At 49.1% G+C, this 26,381-nt stretch overlaps 5 protein-coding genes, 2 non-coding genes and 1 pseudogene across 8 annotated transcripts; 4 read left to right on the top strand and 4 right to left on the bottom strand.

The window, feature by feature from the left end:
- Nucleotides 1-4,298: 4,298 nt before the first annotated feature.
- BC939DRAFT_269781 (uncharacterized protein) lies at nt 4,299-7,017 on the bottom strand. Its single transcript, XM_051551124.1, has 9 exons — nt 6,706-7,017; nt 6,472-6,595; nt 6,237-6,375; nt 6,016-6,121; nt 5,793-5,913; nt 5,559-5,702; nt 4,886-5,456; nt 4,643-4,737; nt 4,299-4,544 (listed from the first exon to the last, which is right to left on the bottom strand). Exons 1-9 carry the CDS (start codon nt 6,952-6,954, stop codon nt 4,408-4,410), a joined length of 1,686 nt encoding a protein of 561 aa, XP_051409061.1. The 5' UTR covers nt 6,955-7,017; the 3' UTR covers nt 4,299-4,407.
- A 24-nt stretch (nt 7,018-7,041) lies between these two features.
- On the bottom strand, nt 7,042-8,536 carry BC939DRAFT_460877 (uncharacterized protein). Its single transcript, XM_051556940.1, has 3 exons — nt 7,605-8,536; nt 7,203-7,484; nt 7,042-7,102 (listed from the first exon to the last, which is right to left on the bottom strand). Exons 1-3 carry the CDS (start codon nt 8,334-8,336, stop codon nt 7,082-7,084), a joined length of 1,035 nt encoding a protein of 344 aa, XP_051409060.1. The 5' UTR covers nt 8,337-8,536; the 3' UTR covers nt 7,042-7,081.
- A 1,127-nt stretch (nt 8,537-9,663) lies between these two features.
- On the top strand, nt 9,664-11,134 carry BC939DRAFT_460873 (uncharacterized protein). Its single transcript, XM_051556939.1, has one exon. The coding sequence runs from the start codon at nt 9,873-9,875 to the stop codon at nt 10,971-10,973; it is 1,101 nt and encodes a 366-aa protein (XP_051409059.1). The 5' UTR covers nt 9,664-9,872; the 3' UTR covers nt 10,974-11,134.
- Nucleotides 11,135-11,477: 343 nt separating this feature from the next.
- On the top strand, nt 11,478-16,267 carry BC939DRAFT_269699 (uncharacterized protein). The gene is made up of 3 exons (XM_051551123.1): nt 11,478-11,685; nt 11,814-15,479; nt 15,656-16,267. The coding sequence occupies exons 2-3, from the start codon at nt 11,843-11,845 to the stop codon at nt 16,114-16,116; spliced, it is 4,098 nt and encodes a 1,365-aa protein (XP_051409058.1). The 5' UTR covers nt 11,478-11,685; nt 11,814-11,842; the 3' UTR covers nt 16,117-16,267.
- A 520-nt stretch (nt 16,268-16,787) lies between these two features.
- BC939DRAFT_484821 (histidine phosphatase superfamily-domain-containing protein) lies at nt 16,788-20,151 on the bottom strand (the record flags this gene model as incomplete). The annotated part of the gene is made up of 7 exons (XM_051559274.1): nt 16,788-17,272; nt 17,380-17,466; nt 17,566-18,385; nt 18,484-19,150; nt 19,249-19,400; nt 19,494-19,939; nt 20,043-20,151. The coding sequence occupies 7 exons, from the start codon at nt 20,149-20,151 to the stop codon at nt 16,788-16,790; spliced, it is 2,766 nt and encodes a 921-aa protein (XP_051409057.1).
- Nucleotides 20,152-21,180: 1,029 nt separating this feature from the next.
- BC939DRAFT_t144 lies at nt 21,181-21,253 on the bottom strand. Its single transcript has one exon. It is a non-coding gene; the product is annotated as a tRNA-Ala (tRNA).
- Nucleotides 21,254-21,367: 114 nt separating this feature from the next.
- Nucleotides 21,368-21,440, top strand: BC939DRAFT_t146 (annotated as a pseudogene). The gene has a single exon. The product of its transcript is annotated as a tRNA-OTHER (tRNA).
- A 4,779-nt stretch (nt 21,441-26,219) lies between these two features.
- BC939DRAFT_t147 lies at nt 26,220-26,292 on the top strand. The gene has a single exon. It is a non-coding gene; the product is annotated as a tRNA-Ala (tRNA).
- The last annotated feature ends 89 nt before the right edge of the window (nt 26,293-26,381 follow it).

The following is a 26,381-nucleotide window of genomic DNA, read 5'->3' as shown; positions in this document are numbered from 1 at the left end:
TATCATTCGACTCGTCACTCTCATCTTGTTCTTCGTCGCTATCATCAAGTTTGAAGGACGCACCATATTCATGATCGCTGCGCTGCATGGTCGGTGTTCTACTCAACGGAAGCATTCCAGACAAATGCAACCCATCTGAGGCGTCGTAACCATGATTCCCAGTCCTTGATTCACCCTCTTTTCTAATAGCGCCTTCATCTCCTGCGTTGCTCCCATTGACCTCTGCCAAGACCAAAAGTTGTGAAGCAGCTTGCTTCTGAGGTGCAAATGTAATACCCAGGTCCCTTAGAAGACCCTCGATTGAATCATCTCTGTTTACGGCGGCTAACCCCTTCCTCATATCTCCGTCATTGGGCAGAGTGCGCAGGCTTGAAGGACTGGTGAGGAGGAACGAGCGTGGTCCATCTATGCTCGTGGACGAGGTGTGGTCTGACAGCGTATCATCACCAACATCTACTAAACTGGCTGGATATGGTGTCGGTGCCCTATTTTTGCTATGCCGAATCCTGTCCAGCGTATCATTCTGTCCCAAAATCTCACGAATTTTTCCGGACTGTCCAAGACTCAAATCCCGCTTGAAAATACTGTCGACCGCATCCAGAGGAAGGCGAGTGGTGAGCGGCGTCTCAGAGGACGATGTAATGCTATTGGAAGTGTCGTAGTTGAATGTAATTGTCGGCGGCAACTGCACTTCAGCCTTGCTTGCGCTACTACTTGAACTCATCTTCACACTGTCCGTTAGCGGTGGAGTGATCGACATTTCAGGTACCACACAGGGGTTGAATTTCGCCGCGATTGGTCTGGTCGGCCATGAATCCGAAGCCACGGAGCTTTTCGGCGTTGGTACGGCAACAGAAACAGAAACAATTACTGTAGTAGCGGCTGGTGAGCATGGAGAGGATGATGGATCCAATTTCATGACTGGGAACTCTCGGGGCAACATCTCTGGCGACTCTGAGAAGGGGATCCCTAATATCGAGGACGGATGGCTTTGGTATGATGCAATGCTGGTCATGGTCAAATTGGATGTTTGGCCATAGCGTTGTTGTTGACACAATCTTGATGTTCCTGCTTCGGGACTTTCAGCGGGCGACACCTCTGCTTCTAGGTGCTGGTTCCCTATGGCCACAGCGACGTGGTCACTTCTGGGCTTTGATGGCGATCTCTCCTGTTGCTGTAGTGGCTGTTGCGGATAGTATCGACTAACTGTCGTTGTCTGGGCGCTAGTCCCGAAATTGTGCCCCTGCCGCGACGATGTCTTTGATTTCTCGAAACTAGGGTGCTTGTGTTCGTGTCTACCTGTTTGAGGTAGAGGCCTTTGTAAAGAGCTTATGGATTGGAGCGCATCACATTCAAAATTGGACTGCTGCTTGTTCTGAGAGAAATCTTTTGCCGAGCGAGAGGAGATGCGATGGGAAGCTCGACTGGCGCCCTTGGCTTCGCCTGTGAAATCGGTCCTGGCCTTGAACCAAGAAACGCTAAACAGGAACGCCAGCACTATGATGGCAATTGGCGTATAGTTAAAGTTGTTCTTGCTCAATGGAAGGGTTGAGGGGAGCATCAGGAACAGCGATAGGAGCAAAAGCCAGGCGATTGAAATAGCGTGTAAAGGTCTGGAGAATCGCCCGAGTATAAACTTGCCAGGCGTATAGTGAAGGGTTCCCTCATGTGTGAGACGCATCCACAGGGGGACCACTTTTTTTTTTTACGAAAGAGAATCACGGATAAAGTTTGATTAATTGACCAGTTCGCGACGCGTTCTCATCCAATGAGACATCAGAAACGTACGATCTTACCAAAGCAAACGTTGGCTGAAATGCAACCAAGACTGGCGATCCAGTTGAACGCGACTGTGTTTCCCCAGAAGAATGGAAAGATACAGCCCATACATGTGGCGGTCACCAACCACGAGACACGTTCGGGTGTCTTTCTTTGGGGATGAAGGTGATTCCAGTAGGAAGAGCGTGGAATGCCACCGTCTCTAGCGAACGCGTAGACGGTTCGCGTTGCCATTACCAGACGAATGAATCCCGTGCAGAATATGGCTACAAGCACCAATAACACGAAAATTGTACCAGTTGAATGACCCATGGTTCCTAAAATGACTCTGGCACTTGGGACCGATTCGTCCATAAGGCCCTTGATGGGCTTGGCGATGCCGTAGTTGAGGGCGATGATCAGAAGGAGCCCGAACAAGAGATTTGATACAGTGGATCCAACAACCAGTCGAGATATGGTCCTCTCAGGGTGCCTACTCTCTTCTGCCTGTAATGCAAGGCAGATTACTCTCAACGTTATTTTACTCTCTTCGTTTTAGTAGGTAATGCATATCATGGAGCAGTACGGCAAACGCACCATGCGGACGACCGTGTCCTGGGGACAGAACACGAAGGAGGCCATAAGCGTGCTGCTGAGGGCGGTATATGCCACACTGGAGCTTCCAGAATAATTGAGAAAAGCAGTAAATGGGACATGGCCCATGGACATGTCGAATTTCGCTAGCGACAAGATCGTGCCAATTAACGCTACTGCAGACGCAACAATGAAAAATCCTGTAGAAATCGATCTAGTCAGTTAATCGAAAAGAATCCATGCATTACAGAAGCATGCAAGCATGTACCTATTCTTCAACTGGAACTGTGTCTTCTCTTATCGCTTACCTGAGAGGGTTGAAAGATATCCTATCCCTCGAGCAGGGAGCAGATTCAGGATCTGCCAAACGAACAGAACGCCAATATGGAACATGACTAGCGTAGCTGGTGTCAATGCGATTTTGTACACCACCAGTAAGATCTGGCTCAGTATCGATGAGAAATAAAATGCCAAAGAGGCTGTCACCGATACCTAAACAGCGCGAGAATGCAATTGTAAAAATTATGGAATATATAGACATATCCTCTAGCAACACAAAAAGTGAATGAGGACGACTTACGGCGCTGACGATCGTAAACCATCCCACCATCCAAGACAAATAAGCACGTCTCCTAGCGGATCCCAGCTGATAGACCCAATGATGGACGCCTGCTGTCGTTGGATATGCGGATGCGAGCTCTGAAAGACACAAACTGACACCAATCGACATGACACCTACTAAGATGTAGCTCCAAGTGGCCCAGGCGGGCCCCCCATTAATAACTGATAGTCCGTATAAAGGAATGACTCCGCCGAGTACATTAGATGCTGTTATGGCTATTCCGGTCAGACTGACCCATGATAGCCTCCTCAACATCACCTAGAGTGAATGGAAGTTGTAAATATGATTTGGTCGTCCATAATCTCCTTCAAATGAGCACTGCTATTCCTCTTACCGGCTTGTATCCGAGCGATATGAGATTATAGTCATCGAGCATCAGCATCTTGGGCGCCTGTTGCATCAACCTTGGTGTTGACTGCATTGAATATGTATCCAGTACGTGGTAATCGTCTTCGTAGAGGTCAAGATCGCGTAGACTGTTGATAACATTATTATTAAACCGACTGAGGTTGGTAGACCCATTGCGGTGATGTGCCATCAATGTCGAGGGAAGGGGTCGTGACGGGATATCACGACATACTGCTGCTGCAATAGGGGCAACTGTCCTGTTGGAAAGGATAGCATCACTATGGCTGGTGGAGTACATGCCGGATAAGGAGGAGAGAAAAGGTCGTATTTGGGCTAGCTCTGGGCGCCGCGTCTTTAGAACGGGATCAGACCACATCCTTTGGCCACTGTGGGCGCGTGTGACGGTAATCGCAGGCTTGCCGTCTATCAAGGGATCGCTTGCAGGGTGAAGTGGGTGCATAGATTGATTGTATGTCATGGCTCTCGTCTGGACACAATCCAGTAGTATTCGCGTGTCAAATAAAATTGGCGGTGTGAAAAAAGTGGGAAGGGAGAGGAGAAGGTATCACTTGCAACCCGTCTGAGTGTGTTTGAGCGGAGGTTTCCAAGCAAATAGACGAAGAGAAGAAGGAACGAGAGAAGAAGAAACGAGAGAAGGAGAAGGAAAAAAAAGGGTATCTACTACAATAAGTTATGTTGCCTTCTTTCTTCCCCAGCTGTTAAGCAGATCAAGCAGACAAATACCGGCAGATGCTAACCGTCCCAAACATCATGAAGCGTGGATCGCTTATAGCCGTGGTCGTGGTGTGGTTCCCTCAGCCGCCGCTCTGCCTAACAGGCGCTGATCCCAATGACGACCATATATTTTCTGACTTCACGTAAGGATCATGCTTGGCTACTATCTTCCCTTCTCCCGCCATATGTTTCTGTAATCGACCCATTCCCAGTTTTCTAACGACTCAAACACAAAGCAGTAGAGACATATTACTTGATCCCATCACGCTTAGACGAATTATGCCTTTGCTGCACTCTTTTACCATACCATCTACTGCAAGGCACATTCACTGTCTATGGCTCTTCTATCTCTATTTTCCAATACAAAACTCCCTAAAGACAACGTCAAGGATTTCCTCGACATCAACACGGCCCGTGATCCTGCCCAGGTCTGAGGCTGCATGGCGAAGCTCCTCTGCTCCAAGAACAATATCACCTGCACCGAGATCTATGTATGTTAAAAAATAAAACAGAAAAGGTATAAGGTTCTTCACAACATTCGCTTGAGCACAGGCTGAGATAAAAAAATAATATAATTCTACGCACTCAGAAATGCTTCAAGGGATTGCAGACAGTTCTCGAGATGCCTCCTGTGTCTGTACTGGGTGATAGATGTGCTGCTTGTCAGACTCGTCTCGAATCTAAACAGCGGTGATAAAAAAATAAAAAAGGAGGAGGGGGGATTAAAAAAGTAAGCACATTCACTGTTGATAGCGACGTTTTTTTTTTTTTTTTTTTTTTTTTTTTTTTTTTTTTTTTTTTTCGAACCACAGCTCAACATGAACTTACTTGTCCTTGAGGGTCTTGATAAAATCCTGCAGGAACGATCCAATTCCCTCTCCTGTCTGACATGAGATGGCCCATAGCCTGGATCTGCTGTCACTGCAGTTCACCTCTCCATGTTCCTTACTGCCATGACTGTCACTGTCACTTCGACTACCAGATTCACTCCCCTGATCTGCGCCTGGCCATAACTGTGACCAAATACCGGACATTGTTTGTTGAACATCCGACCTCGACAGGTCCATCTTATTAATCAGTACCATAGTCTTTGGGTTGTCTCTGATGGCCTGCAGGACTATCGGATCGACACCACTGCTATGAGAGCTGCCTAAATTATCCTCCTTCCCCAGAGTATCAGGAAGAAAGTCAGTGACAGGCAAGATTGCGATGTTGATATCTGCGTGTCTAATACGGTCCTGTGCTCGCCGAACTCCCTCCATCTCGATCTCGTCCTGTGATGACCTAAGACCGGCAGTGTCGCCTATAAGGATAGGGTAGCCACCGATATTGAGAGAGACCTCAACAACATCCCTAGTCGTTCCTGGTATAGAGGATACGATTGCTGCTTGCCGTTTTGCTACAGTAAGAGGTAAGATTATTAGACGGGAATATTCCATATCAGATTGCCATTTAATTGTTGGAGCGAAGACAAGACGAGAGGGAGGGAAAGAAAACTTACTAATGAAATTAAGGAAACTGCTTTTTCCAGCATTAGGTGGTCCGAGGATAGTGACATGGATTCCATCCCTTAGAATCTCGCCGCATCGATCATCGTCCGTGTGTCTTTTGATTTCGCTATAGAGCGCACTAACTTTCGTCACCACTTTTCGGAATAAACGTGTAAGAGTTAAAACGAGCCATCATTAATACAAAAGTACAGGCAAGACATTAATAGTTTGTCCCAATGGCTCACCGTTATCGTAGACGTCGTCTTCAATGTTTTCGTCCTCTCCGAAATCAATCAATGCTTCGATCAGAGCCATGCTCTGGATCAGTTGCGTCCTCCATCCCTCGTACAAGTTCTTCAGTCCTCCCTAGTGATCACAATAAGGCGTTAAGATCAATTCTTGGAATCAATATCTAACACAGGCAACATTTGTTATCTACTTTGTTTACGGTTAAAACCTCTCACGTACATCTGCCTGTCGCAGAGCGAGTCGCCTTTGGGCTTCAGTCTCTGCATTCAGTAGATCAGCTAGTCCTTCTACTTCTGTAAGATCCAGTTTATCGTTTTCGAATGCCCTAATTGAAGATTAAAACGGTTGGGAAGATTAGGTCCTATCGAGAGGGCATTGCTGTCCTATGAGAGTAACCAAAAGCCTTACGTAGAAACATGCATATCGCAGTTCATACAAACCTTCTTGCAAACTCTCCGGCTTCCGCTAGGCGCACTTGCGTTCCAACATTCCCGATTCCTGTCAATAGACCATCCACTACAGCTTTGCCTCCATGACAGTGGAACTCGACACTGTCCTCTCCTGTAAAACTCCTAGGGCCTACTCTCCAATACCAAATGACATAAAAAGATTTAAGGAAAGATTTCGAGGCAACATTCACAAACGTAGACATTTCTGATCGAACTCTTCGCGTACCTGGAAACCAAACAACCATGCCCTTATCCAACAACTCGCTTGTCTGTGGACAAATTATCTTTCTTGTGACAACATGTCTTGGTTTAGGAAATGGCGACGCCTTTGAGGTCATGCTTCTTAGCACCTATCCGTTTGATTCAATTGACGGCGGCTTTGTTTAGGATTACAATACCGGTATCAAATATGTATAGTCCATACCGTAGAATGCGTGCCAATTGAGTTGCATCCACGTACTGTCCCGGCCTGTGGACCCGATACTCGAATTACAGCGATGCCAGCCTTTCCTGGATGGGTCGAGAGCGCAAAGATTGTGTCGAGATGGGTATTTATATACCGCAGCTCTGTCGGCCTAGTTTTGGTACTATAATCCCTGCCGTGAGACGTCTGAACGTAGCGCGTCTGCCACGATGCACTAGGCTTGGTTAAGAAAGCGCGAGCTACCCCAGACTGGGAGCGGACGAAAACCTGGACGCATTTCGCCATCGATGCCACGCCGTCAACTTGATCTGTTCAGGTTGATTGTGATTGCTCTACACAAAGACTCCATGTACGTCCTTTCACAAATGTTTACAAGTCACAGCTTTTATTGAAAAACTAGGCGCCTACGCATCTACCAGCTCTTTAGGAGGGTCTAAAAGGCAAAACGAATTCGGAAACACACAGCTGGTTAGCTCCAGAATACTATCTGTCAGAAGTAGTGCAACGCAATTGGTTCAGCTCGGGGTTCTTACTTTGAGTGCTTGCCGTTTCGTCTTGCTGATTCGAAGGAGCTTTCGCCCAAAAGACTCGTGTGTAACGATACCCTTCGGACCAGAGCTCTCTAGAAAAAACACGATCTCCAACCAGACGCCCTGCAATGACTCCGTAATCAATGCCATCTTCTCCTGGTCTTCCGTGAGTTTCCGTGCTAATTGATCCCCTACGGCTGTGCTGAGGGTGCTCGATAATAGACTGTTCAAGTGGCGACTGCGAAGGGTCCTAGTGCGGTCATCACGTTCGAGCTCAGTGGGGTCCTAAAAAAAATCCGTCAATTCGATGTATAGTCCCATTAGCACTTGAATGATGTAAAGGATAGGTGTCTTCTTCTCTTCCCTTTCTCCTCGGAGGATATCAGCGAATGTTTGTTGTTATACCTGATAGATGTCAAGAACTAGCTGAGCCCTCTCCTGAAAAAGGCTTTGAGCACTACAGAAAATGACAATGCCATTTTTGAGCTGTGTGGCAATCTTGGTCCGCTGTTTGTTCAACTTTATCATGTGGTGCGACGGTGGTTGAGGCTGCGCCTGAATCTGCATCGTGAGCGGGTCGGGGGATGTGGAGGTGACGGTCTTACATAGTCTAGGCCACGCGGACAATATTAGATCGGCGATCGACTGAGCCGCGGACCAACGGTGCTCTTCCAGATCCCTCGATTGGTGTTCCCTCATGAGTCCGGGCAAGTGCCCAGCTGAAGACGATCCCGGTATCAAGTCCATATCCAAATTATTCTCGCAGTAGGTGGTCATTGCATCCAGGATCTGGTCGTTTAATGCATCGAATTGCTCCAGATATTCATTCAGTTCGTTCAGGATGGCTTTAAAGGGCTCAGGGTCAAACAGGGACTGTGCCATAGTCAAGGTGTGGGCGGTCGAGGTGCGGGAAAGAGGGTGAGGCAAGGCTGTGGAAGGAGAGTGTTGCCGGACATCTGAAGAGACTAGTGTCCCTGAGGCAGAGAGAATCGAGATGGCCGAGGAGTCAGGGCTTTTAAAGTGGCCTTCGTTGTCGTTGGTATGAAGAGGGAAAGAGGGCGTGTGGTAATGATCAGCTTCCGCGGATAGCGAGTCGTCATTCAACGAGGACTGGGGTGATTGTGTTTTGGAAACCATGGCGATGGATGGATACAAGGTGTTAAATATAATTTATGAGATGCAATAGTGGTGCTCGAACAAGGGAGTCAGGTAGGTAAGAAGCGAGAAAGGAGTTATGCTGAAGACTGCAGGAAGAAGCAAGGGAGCGGAGGAAGAGAATGAAGAGAAAAAAAGAGAAGTGGAGAGAAAAGGAAAGGAGGAATGTGTCAGAAAGATGAAGAATTAACAGACAAGAGACCCAATGGCCGTTGTTCCTTTGTCCCCTGCATACCGCGGACCGGTCGTACAAACGGCCGTTTAGTGGCAACGCTTGGTACGGATACCGGCCACCAAAGCCAGGCATTGCTGAGTACATGGATAGACAGAGTACATAGCATTGAGTGTATCCATACGAATATATATAATATGCTTTGCATGACATAGCAAGTCATGCAGTAGACCAGGTCTGTCCATGGTCTTGCCTTGCATCAGAAAAAGCCCTGTATTGACCTATACGTACAAAGCCATGGTCAAAGACGCTCTTTTAGTAAGGCTGGCTCATCCATCAGCCCATCTTCGACCCTAAACGGTCATTGAGCAGAGCGAAAAGTGGCAAAACTGAGCTGATACGATCTCCTTGGTATCGTATCCTTGGAGCTGTTTCCCCTATCAAAGAAAACCAAGCGATATGAAGGCTGTGTTTTTATTTATACAATGCAACATAGAGTAATGCAGTCTACATAAACGCGTCTAGTACCCTCTCATTGAGGTACCTGCAGTGTATGCATGAAACTCAGACAGCTCAGTATCAGATAAGGTATGTTGCAGACTATGTACCTGTTTAAGACTCTTTACTTCCTCTTCTACTTACTAATCCTCTTGACAATCCCCCGTGGAAACAAGATTGCTGTCAGACTTGATGGGCAATCTTCCATTTACAGTCGCTATTCGACATTACATTCCTTTTCCACGTTCCAAGTTTGATCTATTCGGTCATGTATCCCTTGATGAAAAAACCCCGAATTGACTCCTGCATAGACGTTCTGCTTCCTCCTTATCTTTTCGAGAGACAGGATATGTGCCATCGTTGGTTCATTGGAGATGCCAGAGATGCCAGAGATACTTCTGTAGGTAAAAATAGAAGAGACCCAGGTTGAACGGGACGGCTCCAAGGGTCACCATCTGTCGTCGTCTAGAAAGTGGAACTGAGAATCTAGCCTGTAGAATAACAGGGACAGCGCGTGCTTTTCGGGCGTGATGAGGTGCAGTACACTCCCGCACGGCATGGCGCGGAACACCGCACAGCAGCCAGCAGGTTTCTTGTGGTCCTGCTTTGATATCGCTCCTGACTGGCATCCGGAACCATCCTCGATCAGCCTGTCCTGTCGCCACTCGGTCCCTTGCCGCCGCCACGTCTTTCTCAGCCCAGATGAACAGATAAATAGGCCATATCCCAGCCTGACCAAACCAACATCATCTTCAGTCCTCTCCCTTTCTCTCGAGCACCCAGCTGTCTTCCTATCCAATACCGCACAACACATCCCAGCAAGCGCCCACACTAACAAATCTAAACCAATGAAGTTCTCCACCTGTGCCCTCTTGATCTCGGCCGCAATCGCCACCGTCGCATCCGCCGCGCCTATGGCTGCTCGAGTGCCTACGCACACAGGCACGAGGACAAAGGCGAATATCGGGTCGTCCTCTGTTATCGCCAAGCGCCATTGCGGCGAGTGCAGCCACAAGGACCAAGAAGCCCTGGATCTCATTATCGACGTGTCAGCGAAGCATTATGCCAATATTGCTCAAACTCGCCTCGACGACCTGGTGCGCGACCTGACGACTTCCAGGGTCACCAGCAGCACGAAGGGGCTGGGCAAGAAGAAGTCCGTCCTGGACACTACGATCCAGTCCAATATCGAGAAGGCTAAGGAGGATTGCTCGTCCGAGGCACTTGCTCGTGTGATCAAGACGACTGTCACATCCGATGCCGACATGGACATTCCGTGGTCCAAGGAAGAGGAGGTTGAGAAGATAATGATGGAGCTGGATAGCAAGATCACTCAGGTGATGCTTGAGCATATCCAGACCAACATCAATGCCGAGGATCTGTCCAAGGACTGCACAGAGAAGATGACCAATACAGAGATTGCGCCAGCGCCTGCCAAGGAGGAGTTTTCCGTAGATTCATCCCCATCTATGTCTGAGGCGCCAGCCGCCGAAGCGCCGGCCCCCGAAGTATCAACCTCCAACACTCGCGCTCCTGAAGCTGAGGCTTCTGCTTCCATGCCTGAGGCTCCTGCTGCTGAACCTGAGGCTCCTGCTTCCATGCCCGAAGTCCCTGCTGCTGAGCCTGAAGCTCCTGCCTCTATCCCTGCGACCACTGCTCCCATGCCCGAGACATCTGCTCCTGCTCCACAGGAAACAACTGAGTCTACCGATGGCAAGAACGAACCCAAGGTGAGCATTAACAATGCGAGCACGATCGACCCCAAGTTTGTGTGCAAGTCCGGATGCAAGGACTTGGATGATGCCAAGGCGGTACTGGACCTGCGAAAGAACCTCGAGGAGGAGTTTGCACCAGTCCTGGACAACTTTTACAAGTACAAAGTGCTTACCGACTGCTCGAGAAGACGTGGCGAGTTCTTCATTGGTATCAGGGCCTTGCACAGACATTAAAGGCCGATGCGATGCAAACACCAAGCCTGACATGGACACCAGCACCAATATTTTGGTTAGCATCAAGGTCTCCAACTAGAGAGACAATGCTTGTCCTGTCTAGAGCCGGTAGTACTACTTTATATTAATCTAATAAATGCATATTAAGAGTTGCGTCCGGATATCACGCCCTACTCAGCGCTGATCATTCGTTGCTTCAAGTAGTGCTGGAAGTCAGGCCATATTGACCTCAACGTACACAGCAATCCCTAGCGAGGTGAACAGGTTCGTTTGCGCCCAAAACGAAATGGTCTGACAAAACTGCTCGCTCCTGACTTGAACGATTCGTTCCTCGCTTCTGATTGGCTCTCAGGACATCACCTCTTTTTTATGTCTTTGTCTCTTTCACTAATCCACAACTAAACTCTGGGCATCTTTGACACTGACTCGCCTCAGGATATGGGAATGTAGATTAATGCAGCGAGCGCTAGTTTCATTCTCTTTTCCTTTGTCACCTTTGTCATACTGCCTTCCTTTCTCCTTCCCTCTCTTCTCTTCATCCATCACAGCAGCAGCAGTAGCAGCAGCAACTATCCCCTTTTTCCTTCTGCCCCCATCCTCGAGACCCATCAACCTACACATCTACACACCTACACACATCCATACCTACACACTTTCGTACTTACACACTTTCACACATACATTGACACTACCCTTCCTCAAGCCATACCCTGTAGGTGTGCGCCACTATTACCGCTCCTCAACAGCCAGCTTGCCCAGAGGAACACCCTTCCCACTAACCTAACGCTCCCCCCCTTTTCACGCTTGACCTCTTTTTTTCCATCAAGTCCATCCTTCTAGCGAATCGCTACCCATTGAGATCCGCCTCCATGTTTCTTCAGGCAGGGAACCCGCTCTTTGGGGCGCCTCCGCCTGCGTCGAACGATATACAGGATCTTTTCATGTGCGAGTCCTACTTTGACGAGTACACCACCACGGGATCGACCCTCGATGCCAATGCCGCCGCCAACTTGCAGCAGCAGTTACAGCAGCAGCAACTCCTCCACCAGCTCACGCTGCAACAGCAGCAACAGCACCAGCAACAGCAGCAGCAACATCGACAACAACAACAACAACAGCAACACACGGCGCCGTTCTCTTTTGAGCTCCATCTCCAGTCATTTCTCACCTCGAATGCTGTACAGCAGCAACAGCTGCAGCAACAGCAACAACAACTGCAAGCCCAACAGGAACAACAACAACAGCTCCTCAATTCTCAGACCCAATTGGCAGCCTTTCGCTGGGCACTCGCCCAGGCCAGTGCCAATACCAATACCAATATTCTTACAACTGGTGCTGTCAATTCTGGTCTTACCGCCATTGCTGCCACATCCCCCTCTGACTCTGGTGCATTCTTTAGTTCGCCTGATATGATGACCTCGGCACTTTCACCTGAGTCGGATACATTGATGCTCCCTACCTCACCTGGAACATTGTCCTCGGGCGAGGACGGTGTCATGCTCTCTCCTTTGCTTCTGTCCACGTCATCGGTATCTGGCAGTGCTATTATACCTGCTGTTGCTGCCTTGCAAGGGTCCACCCCAAAGATCAAGTCAGAGAAGGCCTCTACAAAATCCGCGAAGCGCCAGTCCATGGATGATGGCACTGATGCCGAAGCCAAGACCTCAATGCCGGCAGCTGCAAAGAGATCTAAAAAGGCTGCCACGACCACCAAAGCCGGGAATACAACAGCCCCAAAGAAGCCAAGGGCAAAGAAGAATTCAAAGGCAGGATCGGACCAGAGCGACATGGAGATGTCGGTCAGTTCCTCAGTGTCGGTCGCATCTACAGCACCTTCGCCCCAGACATTGGCATTGCAGCTCCCCACGTCTCTTGCTGGCTCAACAACCCCGGGAATGACATCTGCTGACTTGTCTGCAACGTCCACACCGGACTTCTTCCAATCGTTGCCACTCCTGCCAATTACACCAACATCTGGGATCACGCAACCCGCCTCACCAGGGATGATTCCTTTTGGACAGCCTCTCTGGAAGATGGTGCTCCCGCCAACAGTGCCTTTGACCCCTACTGGATTCGACTCGACATTTACTGGAACCATAATGCCCGGTCTTGAAATGTCTCCAGCAGCGGCGGCGTCAGTTACGGCAGCAGTATCCTCAACAGTGGTTCCGCAACAGCCTTCGGCATCATCGCAACCCGGACAGCCATTGCAGCCAGGCCAACCCCAGTCTGTTCAGCAAAAGATTCCTATCACTCGCCTCAAGCCCCCTCAGGCGCTTGTAGCACCGACACCAGCACCTCTTAGCGCCCAGGGGCCTCAGCCGACAAAGCAGCAGAAGAAGGTCGCTCACAACGCCATTGAGCGTCGATACCGCAACAATATCAATGATCGCATCAATGATCTGAAAAATGTTGTCCCTGCACTCTGCAACATCAAGACCAAGGATGAAAAGGATGATGATGACGATGACGAGCCTCAGGATGCAGACGGTGTGGCAAGAGCGACCAAGCTAAACAAGGCGACCATATTGAGAAAGGCAACGGAATATATTATCGTTCTACAGAAGCGGGAGAATGCGACAAAGACAGAAAATGCACTTCTACGCCGACTCTTGACTTCGCTCCCTGGAGGCATTGATCTGATGGAACAGCATCAGGCAGAACTCGCCAACTCCAGTGAAGAATCTTCGCCAGCGCCCGAGTCTTCGTCTGAGGATTCCAACGCAGAGCCTACCACACCGCCGCCAATGTCGACTTCGTCTGCGGGAACGAGTCGTGTTCTGATGGCTGTCTTTATGTGCGCGACATTTTTTAGTTCTCCGGAAGGCTCAGGAGTCAACAGAGTCATTATGGATGACGGCCAGGGCGCTGGTCGCGCCATGAGCTCTTCGTCACAAGTCATCGGAAACACTCCTTCGATTAGCAGCACTGTTGGCATCAACGTCTGGGACCCACTTGGCGTTGTGGCGTGGGATACTTGGGCGGCCCTTCGCGCATTTTTGTTTATGGGGTGTCTCCTGGCCCTGGTCTGGCCTTCGTACTCGCGTCGCGGCTCCTTCGCTCAGTCCAAGTTCCCAGTGATGCCGAAGTCTTCGTCGCCTACCCAAGTCTACACGACGCTTTCTGGACTTGTACCTAAAGTCATTCCGTCATCCTATTTCAGACTCTTCTTCGCGCTGTCCCTGGAACTGTGGCGCTGCCTCTGGATCCGACTTGGAATTTATCCCGACCTCACAGATATGGTCCGTCCAGATATCTGGGCTCGTGTCGTGGAAGCACAGATGTCTGGTGGAGCAAGCTCCTCCGTTAGTCGCTTCATGCTTCTTTACACCATCGTCAGGACCCTGGATGAGTACACAAACGCTCGTCGACAGCCGCCTGCCCGTGTCTCCGCTACGGCAGCCCTTGCCTTCTACATTTCGCTACGCAAGGCCGCAAATCCTCTGGCGACTCTTGTGGCACAACAGTTTATGGAATCGGCCCGCTATACGGCCAAGATCTCGGGTATCAGTCAAGACCGATGGCTGGAGAGCATGTTGCAGGTTGAAGTTGGAAGTACTGCTTGGAGTAGGAGCATTGTCGAGATTGAAAGCGCAATGTATGGTCGCGCCGAGTACCCACAAACAGAGGCGGTCCTGTACCAGACCATGACTCCTACTTTAGTTGTCGCTCAAACTCAAAGCGTTAGCGTGCTTCAGGATGCGTTCGTCGACTGCATGTCCCGATTGAATGCCGTCGCCCATGATCTGGATTCTGTTCAAGCTTCAGAACGTGTCGCCAAGTTTGATGATGTGGTGCGTACAACATTGCCCGGCACCCGGCACCACTGGTATGCCTTGGTTGGCAAGATTTCGGAGCTCTGGCTTGCTAAGGACGAGCAGTCGGCCCAGCTAGGCGATCGATTGATGGGACAAATCATGGCAATGCATCCTCGTCACCATTTGACCACGCGTCCGAACAACCGTGATCCTCATTCAGGCCCGCATCAGCATGGCGAGGAAACCGAGCTCGACTTCCAGTATTATGATCAAGTGATTGTGTATTCTCTACTCGAGTACGCCTACCTGAGACGCGGTATGGCTGGACCTAGTGTTCGCTGCGGTGAAAAGGCATGGGCACTTTTGAGCGAGCGCCGTCGGGCTCTTGCCGCCAAGGTGCCAATGGGACCTGTTCGTGCACCTGAAGCCGTTTCCGGGTTGGAGGAAGAAGACAATGATCAGGCATTGTTGAGTGTGGCCTACTTCGCTATGAACCTGACAGGCTTTGTTGAGATCAAGGCGCGTATTGGATTGTGGCGCGGAGTCGAAGCCTTGAGCAGTTTGATCAAGCAGAACCAAGGCGAAGGCCAAGGCGGGGACGAAAACATGTCACAGTCGGAGATCCTGGATCATATTCGAACAACGCTGCTGCCCCTGACAGTGCATCTGCGCCGTCAACTCGATGATGAATTGACGACTATGTTGGCAATGATGCAGATGGTTTCGAATTCTACGAGGAGTAAGAGACGCCGGCCGACTGTAAACTTTGATCCGGCGCTGCGCTTCTTGATCGACATTGGACGTGTCGCCTACGGTGCTTGGGAGGACGGTTCGGATGGCTCGGACTCGGGATGTGGCAGCGGCGGCGAAGAGGGTGGTAGTCGCCGATCCTCTCAGCACAGGAGTGGCCTTGTGATCAAGAAGAGCGACGCGGAAAAGGGTTGGGAGCTATGTCAGGGGCTGTAGTACGAGCTCTTTTTTTCGTAATATCTCATTCATCTCTACCCGGTTGGCCCATTCGCAAAACCACCATCTCCAATGTTCCTTTTTTATATGATAATAGATTTTTCATAAAGGCAGCAAGTCTTAACATTGATTTATTCAATCTGGCCTGGGTCGCGATCATATGGGGCGTCCATGTTGGTTGCTCCTCCTCCCTCCTTCCCCTCCCCCCTTCCTTCCCCCGAGGTTTGCTTTCGACCTCTGCCATTTGTTCTGGATCTCCTGGAGCTCCACTGCTGCAAACCGACCGAAGCCTTCCCTTTGTGCTTATGGGTAGTGGTAGTGGTGATGGTAGTGGTAGTGATACGATTTCTATGAGGCCTGGTGGTGCCACCGGCGCTTGCACCGGGGTCCGCATGAACTTTGTCGGGCGTTTTTGTTAGTTCAGCTGTGACATACAGACGCGGCTGATGTTTCCCCGCCAACAGCGTCCCTATCAAAGTGCAGTCGATATGAGGGGCAGTGTCCGAACCTGCCTTCTATATCCTTCAAACCCATCACAGTCGAGCCGCGAGCACTCGATATTCAGTTCCTGAAGCTCGCTGTCGCAACATATCCCACAGAGGTGGACCCGCATGTCTCGCCTCATCTGGCAACTTCTTGCTTTCGTCACTTTAATCATAGATATGGATGCTGGAACCTGAGATAGGCTCACCCTCGGAGTAAGTGTGTTGTAGTTGGCTGTATGCATCGTCAAGCCGTTTTCCTGCTTCTCGTACTGGACGGCTCGCATCCTGAAGTTGTTGCGGGGTCGATTTTCTGTCGCCTTCTTGGACGAGTGGGCTTGACTTCAGAGAGAGAGGGAGGGCGTCATAATCATCTGAACTGCCTCTTCTTCGTCCGCTTCTTTTACAATCCCCTATATATCCTCCCATATTCCCCGCTCCTTGTTAAGCTCACTGGCCGGCCTTATTTAGCGGGTCTATTTGCAGGCCAACAACGCAAATTCCCATGCGAGAAGGTCCCTAATACATGCTTCAGTTATTTTATTACTAATTTAATATCCGCTTAAGCGAGAAAATGCTGAAAATGCTGAAAATACTGCTCGATTTTCTCACTTGGACGAATTGTCTGCTCCTGCTGTTCTATTCGCAAACTGCAAATCTACGCCACTGGGACCAATAGGAGACCCAACGACCATCAAAGGCGCCTCGTCGTGGATCAGGGCCTCCTCTTCACCCTCGTTCGCGACCACCAACTTGTGCCCAAGCATGCGACTCTCGCGGATGCGTCGGTTGACGCTCTTATACTTAGGGTTACGGACTTGAGTCTTGTAATACCGCAGAGCTGCGTCGAGGGGCAGGTGGTCGGTCAGGTTGCGCCGCGGCATGACTGAAAGACAATGCTTCGAATCCATTTGCAAATCGAGGATGTTGGGGTTGCCTGCGCCAGGTGAAAATCCGATACGAAGTGAGTACTCGGGCGACTGAGGTGATTGCGGACCGTGCGGCGAAGTGGAGATGCTTGGATTGACAGGGGAGCTCAAGGGTGTCCCGGGGCCGCTTCTCTCATACAACTCGAATGTGATTTGGGTTAAATCTGTCAAAGAGAAGATACGACCAGAGAACAGAGTGTGGATTAGAATACGGACTCACTCGCAAAAAAAAAAAAAAAAAAAAAAAGAGCAAATTAGAGACACCGCTTACAGTCGAGTTCTGGAATTTCGCTTTTGCTGATGCGGGTTGGTATACCGGAAAGATATACGATGTTCAACAGCGTGTGAACGTGGGATTCTACAAAAGTAAAAAACGCGTAAGGCAATCATGAGTTTCCGAGTAACAGACCCTCAAACGCCCCGAACAGGCAAATATATGAAGGGATGTACTACTTACCCTTGGTGAAGTAAAGCCGTGTGCATGGGGTAGCGGATCGCTTTGCAGATTCCAGGTCCTCGACAACCTGCTTGAGTAGCGGTAAGCTAGTCAATAGCCCGATCTCCAGCCGATCTGTCTCACTGATTCCATACTCGAGCGGCGATACAAAATCAAACATGATCTTGGCCTTTGCATACAAATCCTTGATGGGTCCCACCCCAGTGCCTGCCTCCTTGTCCACGAAAATGTTTTCCAAAAAGGCCCTGTTATGGAGTGCATCATATTTGAGCGAGTCGTACAACTCCGAGACTTTAGATGGATCAAAGTCCTTTAGTTCACCATCCGCAAATTCCCCAAAGATCTTTTCCCAACGTTCAAAGAACAATGTAGGGCTCTCGTAGCAACACCACGTCCTTTGAAGGGTGGTCACGTCCAGGCGCTCGAAATTCCTGCGCATGACATCGCGGAGTGTTCGCATGGACTCGATAATATCCTGAACTAGCTGCCCCGGAGCCTCGGCGCCCTTTGGCCATATTTGCTGAATCTCATTGGCATGGTCAGGCTGCAAGAGGTCGTGGAGCTCCTTCTTGACTGCATCGGTCTTTTCCTTGGCGGCATTGCTGTCGTCAAGCATCTCCTTGCGGATCAGCAGCATGTCCTTGGGGACCTCGCGAATGTCGAGGAAACGTTGAGTGAAGAGCTCTGCTGTGGCGCGAACGCGTCGCTCCGAGGAAGTGAAAATCTGCACATCGTCCAGGACGTGTTTGTTCATGATCAGCAAGTCCTTGCGAAGGTTGTCTCCCAGGTCTCTGGATTGATATTTTGCAGCATGCGTAAACTAGATGGTCAAGAGTAGGTAAAAATTAAATTATAACGTTCCTTTGTGAAGACGTACATATGAAAGCGACGTCTGCAAACACAAGTGCAGCTGCATACCTCGCCTCCCCATTTGACAATAATCTTTAGCTTAACCGATTTAGAGTTGCCTTCCTCGTCCTTGGTGATAGTTGGCTTGACTTGGACCTTAGTTCCTGGCAGGTTTGACTTTTTGTCCAGGATGGTCTTGAGCAGCATCAATTTGTTCGTGTCCTCAAGACCCTCCTTCATGGCCTGTTCGGCAGCGGCCGAGACAAGCTTTAAATCCCTGGCTTGCCGAATGATGACCTCCTCTCCGCCACCGTTGAGAAGTTCACGGAAAGGTGCGGAGCTGAAAGAGAACTTCATCTTTTGCTTGGGAGTCCGGTCTGCATGGCGGAATACAGACACAAAGGCCTTCAATCTCCATGAATTTTCGGCGCTGAGCTCCTTGGGGAAGACGACTTCAGAAAGTTTACGCTGATGGGCGTTACGCAAGAAAGTTTCCTGCAGAATGCTGGCGCAATTGTTGTAGTAATAGTTGTTGCCTTTGACAAAAGACCAGCCATTGACATCGATCACGTAAGATTTGCCACCGACTCGAAGCAGATCAAATCCGCAGACGCGCTGACCAAACATTTTACAGATCCCGGCTGCCATCTTTTTCTCCTCCGGCGTGAGCTGCGTAACATAGCGAATCTCTTTTCCATCCGTATTTCTGCGCACAAGTCCATCCACGACTGGAGATCTATAGTAAGGCGAAAGAGGCCGAGAGTTAGTCGTGCACGATCACGCTGTGCATTCAACTTCAAGAAAGGGGCCAAGTTCAGGGATACTGATCATTACTTTCTGGTTTCTGCGTGCACGAAATGATCGCCAATAGTGTAGACCTTGACATCCTCTGCATTGTCGACATCCATAAACTCTTCATAAATGTACGATCCGTCTGTTCTAGGCATGGACAAATCTGGGTCGTATTCGCTCGACTTGTTGGCTATCTGTATTATAATTAGTTCCAAAACGTACATGAGGTCAGTAACTCAAGAATACCTGCCGATACCACATCGTTAGCGAAAATGACAATGATATACCTTACGGAAGAGTCGTCTCGCTCCACCTCCAGCTGATGAGTGGTAGTAGATGTGAATGTTGTGGTCCTCTCCCGAGACTGGTTTCTCAACGAATGGCTTTACCAGGATTTGATCGCCAATCTGGATGGTATCCTGGTCAATAACCTTGAACTCTGGAACAGGTCGCTTTTCCATTAGAGTAACGCCACGCAGCTTGAGTTTTTGACGGACTCGGTCGTCCAGTGTAGGGCCTCCATCCCGATCCATAGTCAGTCGCTTTGGCGTAGGTACTCCGATCTTTTCCAGAATCTCCAGCACCAGTCGTCGGTCCCAGAGGACGGTCTGCATATCGACTTCATTCACACAAAAGGGTGTCCTGAGCTTAACATATTCGATAGCTTTGTGAAGAGGGAAGCCCTTTGAGAAGAATGATATGAAGAAATCGCATGCTGGCCACGTGCTGACATCTAGTGAAATGAAAAGAGAGCTACGGTTATTGTTCTGTGGGTAATGATCACTAAAGGACATCAATTATTACATCACTTTGTCGAAAATAGGAGGTCCTTATACCTTCATCAAGGATGCACTTGTCACCAAAGATGATGGCCTCAAAGGGTCCGTTGTTCAGCAGTCGATCAAGAATGTTGCGCATGGGCTTGGATCGGGCCTTGTCGTCCATTGCGCACACGCCAATGATATCTAGCACAGATCGGCACAACAAACAATAGGTCAAAACACACATGCCGAGAGGGGGTTGAGAACCGATCATGTTGTCTATTCTTCTGCAGGTGCAAATTACATTTCTTGCGTGGATGGGTGGGCGTTGGGGGCGAAAGGGAGCTGGTCAGGGTGGACTCAGGGTAGCCGTTGTTCGCCGCTCCTGTCGACAATGGTTTTGGGAAGGTGAAGCCCTTAGTGATGGACCCCCGCCTGTTGCCCTGGTTACTGTTCATTGTTATGTAATTCGCCTTGTAATGTGGAGTGGAGTGGAGTGGAGTGAAATGGAGTGGAGCTGGATGGCGAATGAGAACAGGAGTGTGAATGGGCAGGGTTTGTTCGGAGTTTTCTGTCGTGTGAGAGATTCTCTTTGCTGCTCGTCATCTTTGCACCCTTTGAGCGTCTCTAGACAATTCTCCGTACAAGTCTAATAACACGGACAATCCTTGTTGCACAAACTGTGGTTTCTCCTTTCCTTTCCCGCCATTATTTGAATCCTCGAAGAATTGTCTCGTCCAGTCGTTTCTGAAGACACTTTCTCCAGCCATGCTGCATCCAGACTGAGCTGGTATCCCATCGTAGGATATCTGATTCTGTTTGACAACCGATCCGGAAATCCAGTTACCACGTTGAGCATCCAAAGTCAATTCCCGCAGGATATCCGTGCAGCTCATTTAGTCAGGAAATCGAGCCTATGGCCCAACTAGTGCCCTTCCTGCGTTCACACCTCGCTTGCTTCATACCTCATGAGGAGGCTTGTTTCTTACGCTTCGGGATGCCTTCATCTTCGGCAAATGCACAAAATATCTTACATAGATCTCCTGCAGGAGGTAGTCGAGTATAAGGCTCTCGCACTCGTAAACTATTGCTTAGAACTAACAGAATTGTGCTCCAAAAAAAAAAAAATCAACGATACAGCGCACAGCTTACTCCAGTAACGGTGTCAATAATAAAAAACATCCTTTCAAGGATGTAGAAAGGTAAGATGACTTGGAGAACCTGGGCATCGATCCCAGTGCCTCTCGCATGCTAAGCGAGCGCTCTACCATTTGAGCTAGATCCCCGTACTGTTAGGTTGCCCGATGCTGGCACCGTTATATTTCTAAATTACTATATCCATTATTTCCAACCCTAATTACACTATTTCCCGTCAAATTAAAAAAAACCCAGGCCCGATGGCTCAGTTAGCATACTGGTCAGGGCACCTCCTTTGTAACGCGAAGGGACCAGGTTCGAGCCCTGGTTAAAGCACAGTAATATGTGCTACGCATAGAAATTTATTTGGAGCATGAGTCGGGCGTACTACCCCACTTCAGTTATGTGGGTTTCCTTTCCCCGGCGACCCCCACATTGAGTGGCACTACCCCATGTAATCGTTGTGGGTTTCCTTTCCCCTTCCTTAACGCTTGACATAATGCTCAGAATAAATTTCGCCCTTGCGCTAGCCTCCGGACTTCGAGAGGCGCTGGTTCAGAACTTCCCAGCTATACACCAGGGTGTACAAGTTATTCCACTGCACTGGCAGCATGCGTCTTAGCTACCCCTGCCGGGGTTACAGGTATAAGTTCAAAAGTGAGTAGGCCCACTTTATAATAGGCTAATCTGAGCTCACATCCAGTGACCTCAGGTGGAGGAAAGACGGGACGAGGAGGTGGAGGAAATGTTACAATAGTAGAGGATTCGGCTCGCAAGCCAGTAGAACGGATTCCGTGCTCTCAAGAAACCAAGACCATCTCCCAGATGTACAGGTTGCAATTGGAGAGATGGTCTTGGCAGATTTGCAGGTGAGGAGCCTGCCAGCTAGCCGAGCGGATCGCAGGAGAAAGACCTCGGGACGCTTAGGGAGGTTACAGTGAAGTTGTTGGAGATGGTGCGACTGCCACACTAGAAGATTTAGGGCCAGATAGACACAAGTCTCAGAGACTATTCACTAGGAAACCAGCACTGATTGTTCTCTCTCGGAGGCCATGTTAAATAAAAAAATAAAAAGTCAAATTAAAAAAACCCCCAAAGGCTGATATCTTTATTTCAAGGCCTCGACTTGTCCCAACTTCTCGGCAACAGGAACGAAGGCTATCTGGGAGTCAATGCAGTGGATTCAGGGGACAGCAGAAAGACGAGGGACATATCGGGTTGCGGAAGGAGAGGAGCCGGAGAGTGAGGCAGATTGGGAGGTCAAGGACTTATACCGAGGTTTGGTGCCAACGGGACTCATTGAGACCTGGAAGCAGCTATTTACCACCACCAAGTGGATTGCGACGATCATGGTGACAAAGTTCGTGAGCAGGATCGAAGAGTTTGGCAGGACCAAGATATGGAACAAACGATGCGAGGACACTGTCGCCTGGGAAAAGTCAGTTGGAATCACCTTCATGAGCAAACGCGCCGGAGGACGCAACGGTGATCGGGGACACCAACGTAGTGTTGGTGATTTCTCTGATTTGAAAGGGAGACGGTTACTTGCAGCGGAGATCCAGGAAGGTAGACGGGCCGCGGATTATAGGGTGCTACAGCATTGCTTGGGGCGAGGGAAGTTGGACATAATGGAGGGGTTATTCGGTTTAAAAACAACTTTATTAACATTGGATCTGGATTAGGAGACGTGTATCGCGCAACAGGTCACGCAGGAGTTAGGTTAGGCTAGCTATGCGACATGGGTTATGAATTTGACGCCTCAAGCCAACATAGTTGGTAGGGAATGCGGCTCTGCCGTGCATGGAAGGCATCTATGGCTTCAAGGCCTTTGCGGACCATGCGTCGCGTGCTCATGGGGATTTATGTTAAAAAAAAAAAAAAAAAAAAAAAGGCTGATATCTTTATTTAATAAAAAAAATACATCCATCCGATACGCGGACGAGAACCTTGACGAGACAGACGAAAGCAGGCACAGCAGTGAAGCAAGTTGGACCGTTCAGGATTTGTACCATGGACTGGTACCAAAGAACTTTACTACGAAATGGGCAGAAGCGTTCAAGACGTCAAAGTCAGTCGCAAGGTACATGGTCGCGCGCTTTGTCAGGGCCATCGAGGAGCTAGGAAGGACTGAGATCTGGAACAGACGTTGCAAAGTCACCGTGGACTGGGAACGAGAGCGTGGAATCACTTCTGTGAGCAAACGCGCCAGAGGACGCACTTGTGGCGGAGGGCACAACCGTAACAGAAGTAATTTCATGGGATCAGCCCATAGTCAGAGACCAGCAACAGACATGGAAGAGATCAGGGCAGAGGCGGACAGGCGCCTAGTGCAGGGCTTTTGCCAGCAGCTGGAGCTGACTCTGATGGAGCGACTAGGCAGATGCAAGGCTTTGATGACAGTGGATACTGGCTAGAGGATGACCTTCGTGCACAACAGGCCAAGTAGGGAGCAGGGCTCCTCGAGTCACCACTCATGCTGACGAGGCAAAAGCTGTTTATTAGATACCACTTTTCTTTACGTCTCTAGCAATAGGGGTCCCTAGAGGATAGTATCACGCTAATAAAGCCCACATGTCCCCGTGGGTCCTAGTTATCAAAAAAAATAAAATATTTAATAAAAAAAATACATCTTTATTTGTTGTATTTGATGAGGTCTGATAAAGTCTATTACCGCCGTTCTCTTTGTCTACATATTTAGCGGAGCCAGTGCCGTGTTAATATCATAAATTGTTTATATTCTGGATGCGAATCCTACCTTCGCCACTAATATCCTGCACTTCACTCAAGTAGGACTGATTTTAATTTTATTAATTTGATATTTTATTAATTTGATAATTTGGAAAGTTGATAGTTTTTTATTCTTTCGTCTGTTTCCGGAACACTGGTGTTCCATGCCCTTGATACAAATTGAAGGGCAGTTTGTGCCTTGATTCATGCCTTACATTCTAGATCCGTAATACTTTAATAGTGAGTATTGACAAGCAGAGTCGCTCCCTCTAAAATAACATTCCGCTCCAAATTAATGTAACAGACAAAGGATCCTCGGCGACATGAGTAGAGAATAAGCAGCTACGCTACACGGCGAACCTGTCCGTCCGTATCATTATTAGTTTGTATAACCCAAGACCTCAGTGCCCGGTAGAACTTTGTCCCCGTGTTCCTACGTGTTTTTTTTTTTAACATAAATCCACATGAGCACGAGACGCATGGCCCGCAAAAGGCCTTGAAGCCATAGATGCCCTCCATGCACGGCAGAGCCGCGTTCCTTACCAACTACGTTGGCTTGAGGCGCCTTGATTTCATAACCCATGTCACATAGCTGGTCTAGCCTAACGATAAAAACGTCTACTTAGTCAAGATCCAATGTTAATGGAGTTGTTTTTAAACCAGGATAGTCTTTTTTTTTTTTTTTTTTTTTATTAACGAGAACCCTCATAGACATGGGACTTTTTTTAAACCAGGATAGTCTATTTTTTATTTTTTTTTTATTAACATAAATCCCCATGAGCACAAGACGCATGGTCCGCAAAGGCCTTGAAGCCATAGATGCCTTCCATGCACGGCAGAGCCGCATCCCCTACCAACTATGTTGGCTTGAGGCGTCAAATTCATAACCCATGTCGCATAGCTAGCCTAACCTAACTCCTGCGTGACCTGTTGCGCGATACACGTCTCCTAATCCAGATCCAATGTTAATAAAGTTGTTTTTAAACCGAATAAACCCTCTATTATGTCCAACTTCCCTCGCCCCAAGCAATGCTGTAGCACCCTATAATCCGCGGTCCGTTTACCTTCCTGGATCTCCGTTGCAAGTAACCGTCTCCCTTTCAAATCAGAGATTTAAACCAGGATAGTCTATTTTTTTTATTTCTTAATTTGACATTTTTTTTTTTTTTTTTTTATAACAACTTGTCTCTCGAGTCAATTGACTCTGCGAATCTATCAGACTAACTAGCAAAGATCTACTATCGCTGTCCTCACCACCAAAGCGGAACCGATCCACAGTCGCCAAAAGACAGGTCACATTCCCCGGGCCTGCCCCTAGGGCCTGCGCAACAATTGCCACACCTCATCAGTGTGTTAAAAGCTGAAAACACCTTGTTACAAGAAGGGTATCTTCCCCATCCCCTCCATGGTTGTCAACCGCCTCCTCCCTTGCAGGCAATCCAGCAGCGTCCGATCCGCTGCGTCTGGGTCAAGCAGGGGGCCAGGGCAGCTCCCGTTTACATGGTCAGCGAGTAATGCACCACACGGACATTGGTCATCGTCGCTAATGTATCCATACCCATCACTCCAGTCCCCTCTCGGTCCCTTGTATGGAGTTCGTTTCATCTTGGCTGTGATCCCCCATTCTCGCTCTCGAGCAATGGTGGCCTTGCAGCGTGGTTTCCAGATCAGCTCCGTAGCTTTCTCCTCAATAAAGCCGACGAACTTGTGAATGACCTGGCGCGCAATCGACGATGGCGAGGTAAATAGACTGCCCCACTCCTTGATAAGGCTTACGGGTGTGATGCCACGGCATAAATCGCTGATGCTCCAGGTCAGATCCGGAGAGCGGTCATGATACTCGTCGCCTTTGAGCATTGATCGGGTCCCGGCGATACAGGATAGACCTCGGATGTGGGTCTCGTTGTTAGGACAAACCCATCGAATGGGTTTCGGTGCAGCAGCGGCGGCTCCAGCGCGGATCCTATCACGCTCTTGCTGCTTCTTGCTGTTCTTGTTGTATTCGGTCGTTGCAGCTCGTCCCCACTTATCAATCTGCTGTAGCCCTTCGCGCCAGATCGCCTTGTGGACATCTCTAGTAGCACTGCACGTCCACAGGTGATGGTTGTCTTCGTCCTGAACATCGCAGACGCAGCAGACACGGTCAGGATATAGACTCGGGTGGCGAGCCTTCATGGTATTCAGGGTAGGCAGCATACCATGCAGCTTCTTAATATGATGTGTCCTCTGGGACGTATCAGCAGCACTGCTGAAGAACGTGTGCACAGAGCGCTTGTCGTGGACATGTTATTTCTTAATTTGACAGGAAATAGTGAGTTAAGATTGGAAATAATGGAAAATAGAAATTTAGAAATATAATAGTGTCAGCATCGGACAACCTAACAGTACGGGGATCTAGCTCAAATGGTAGAGCGCTCGCTTAGCATGCGAGAGGCACTGGGATCGATGCCCAGGTTCTCCAAGCTCAACTCGTGGGATGGTGTCTTCTCACTTTTTTGTTGAGTCAGCAAAACTGTCATATATTCTTTAGTCAATGAATAGTTAGGGAAA

The sequence above is a fragment of the Gamsiella multidivaricata genome (assembly GCF_025024155.1).
Source record: "Gamsiella multidivaricata strain RSA 2152 chromosome Unknown BC939scaffold_64, whole genome shotgun sequence".
NCBI classification, from domain to species: domain Eukaryota; kingdom Fungi; phylum Mortierellomycota; class Mortierellomycetes; order Mortierellales; family Mortierellaceae; genus Gamsiella; species Gamsiella multidivaricata.
Note: the sequence above shows the minus strand (reverse complement) of the source record. Positions and strands in the feature narration are given on the sequence as shown.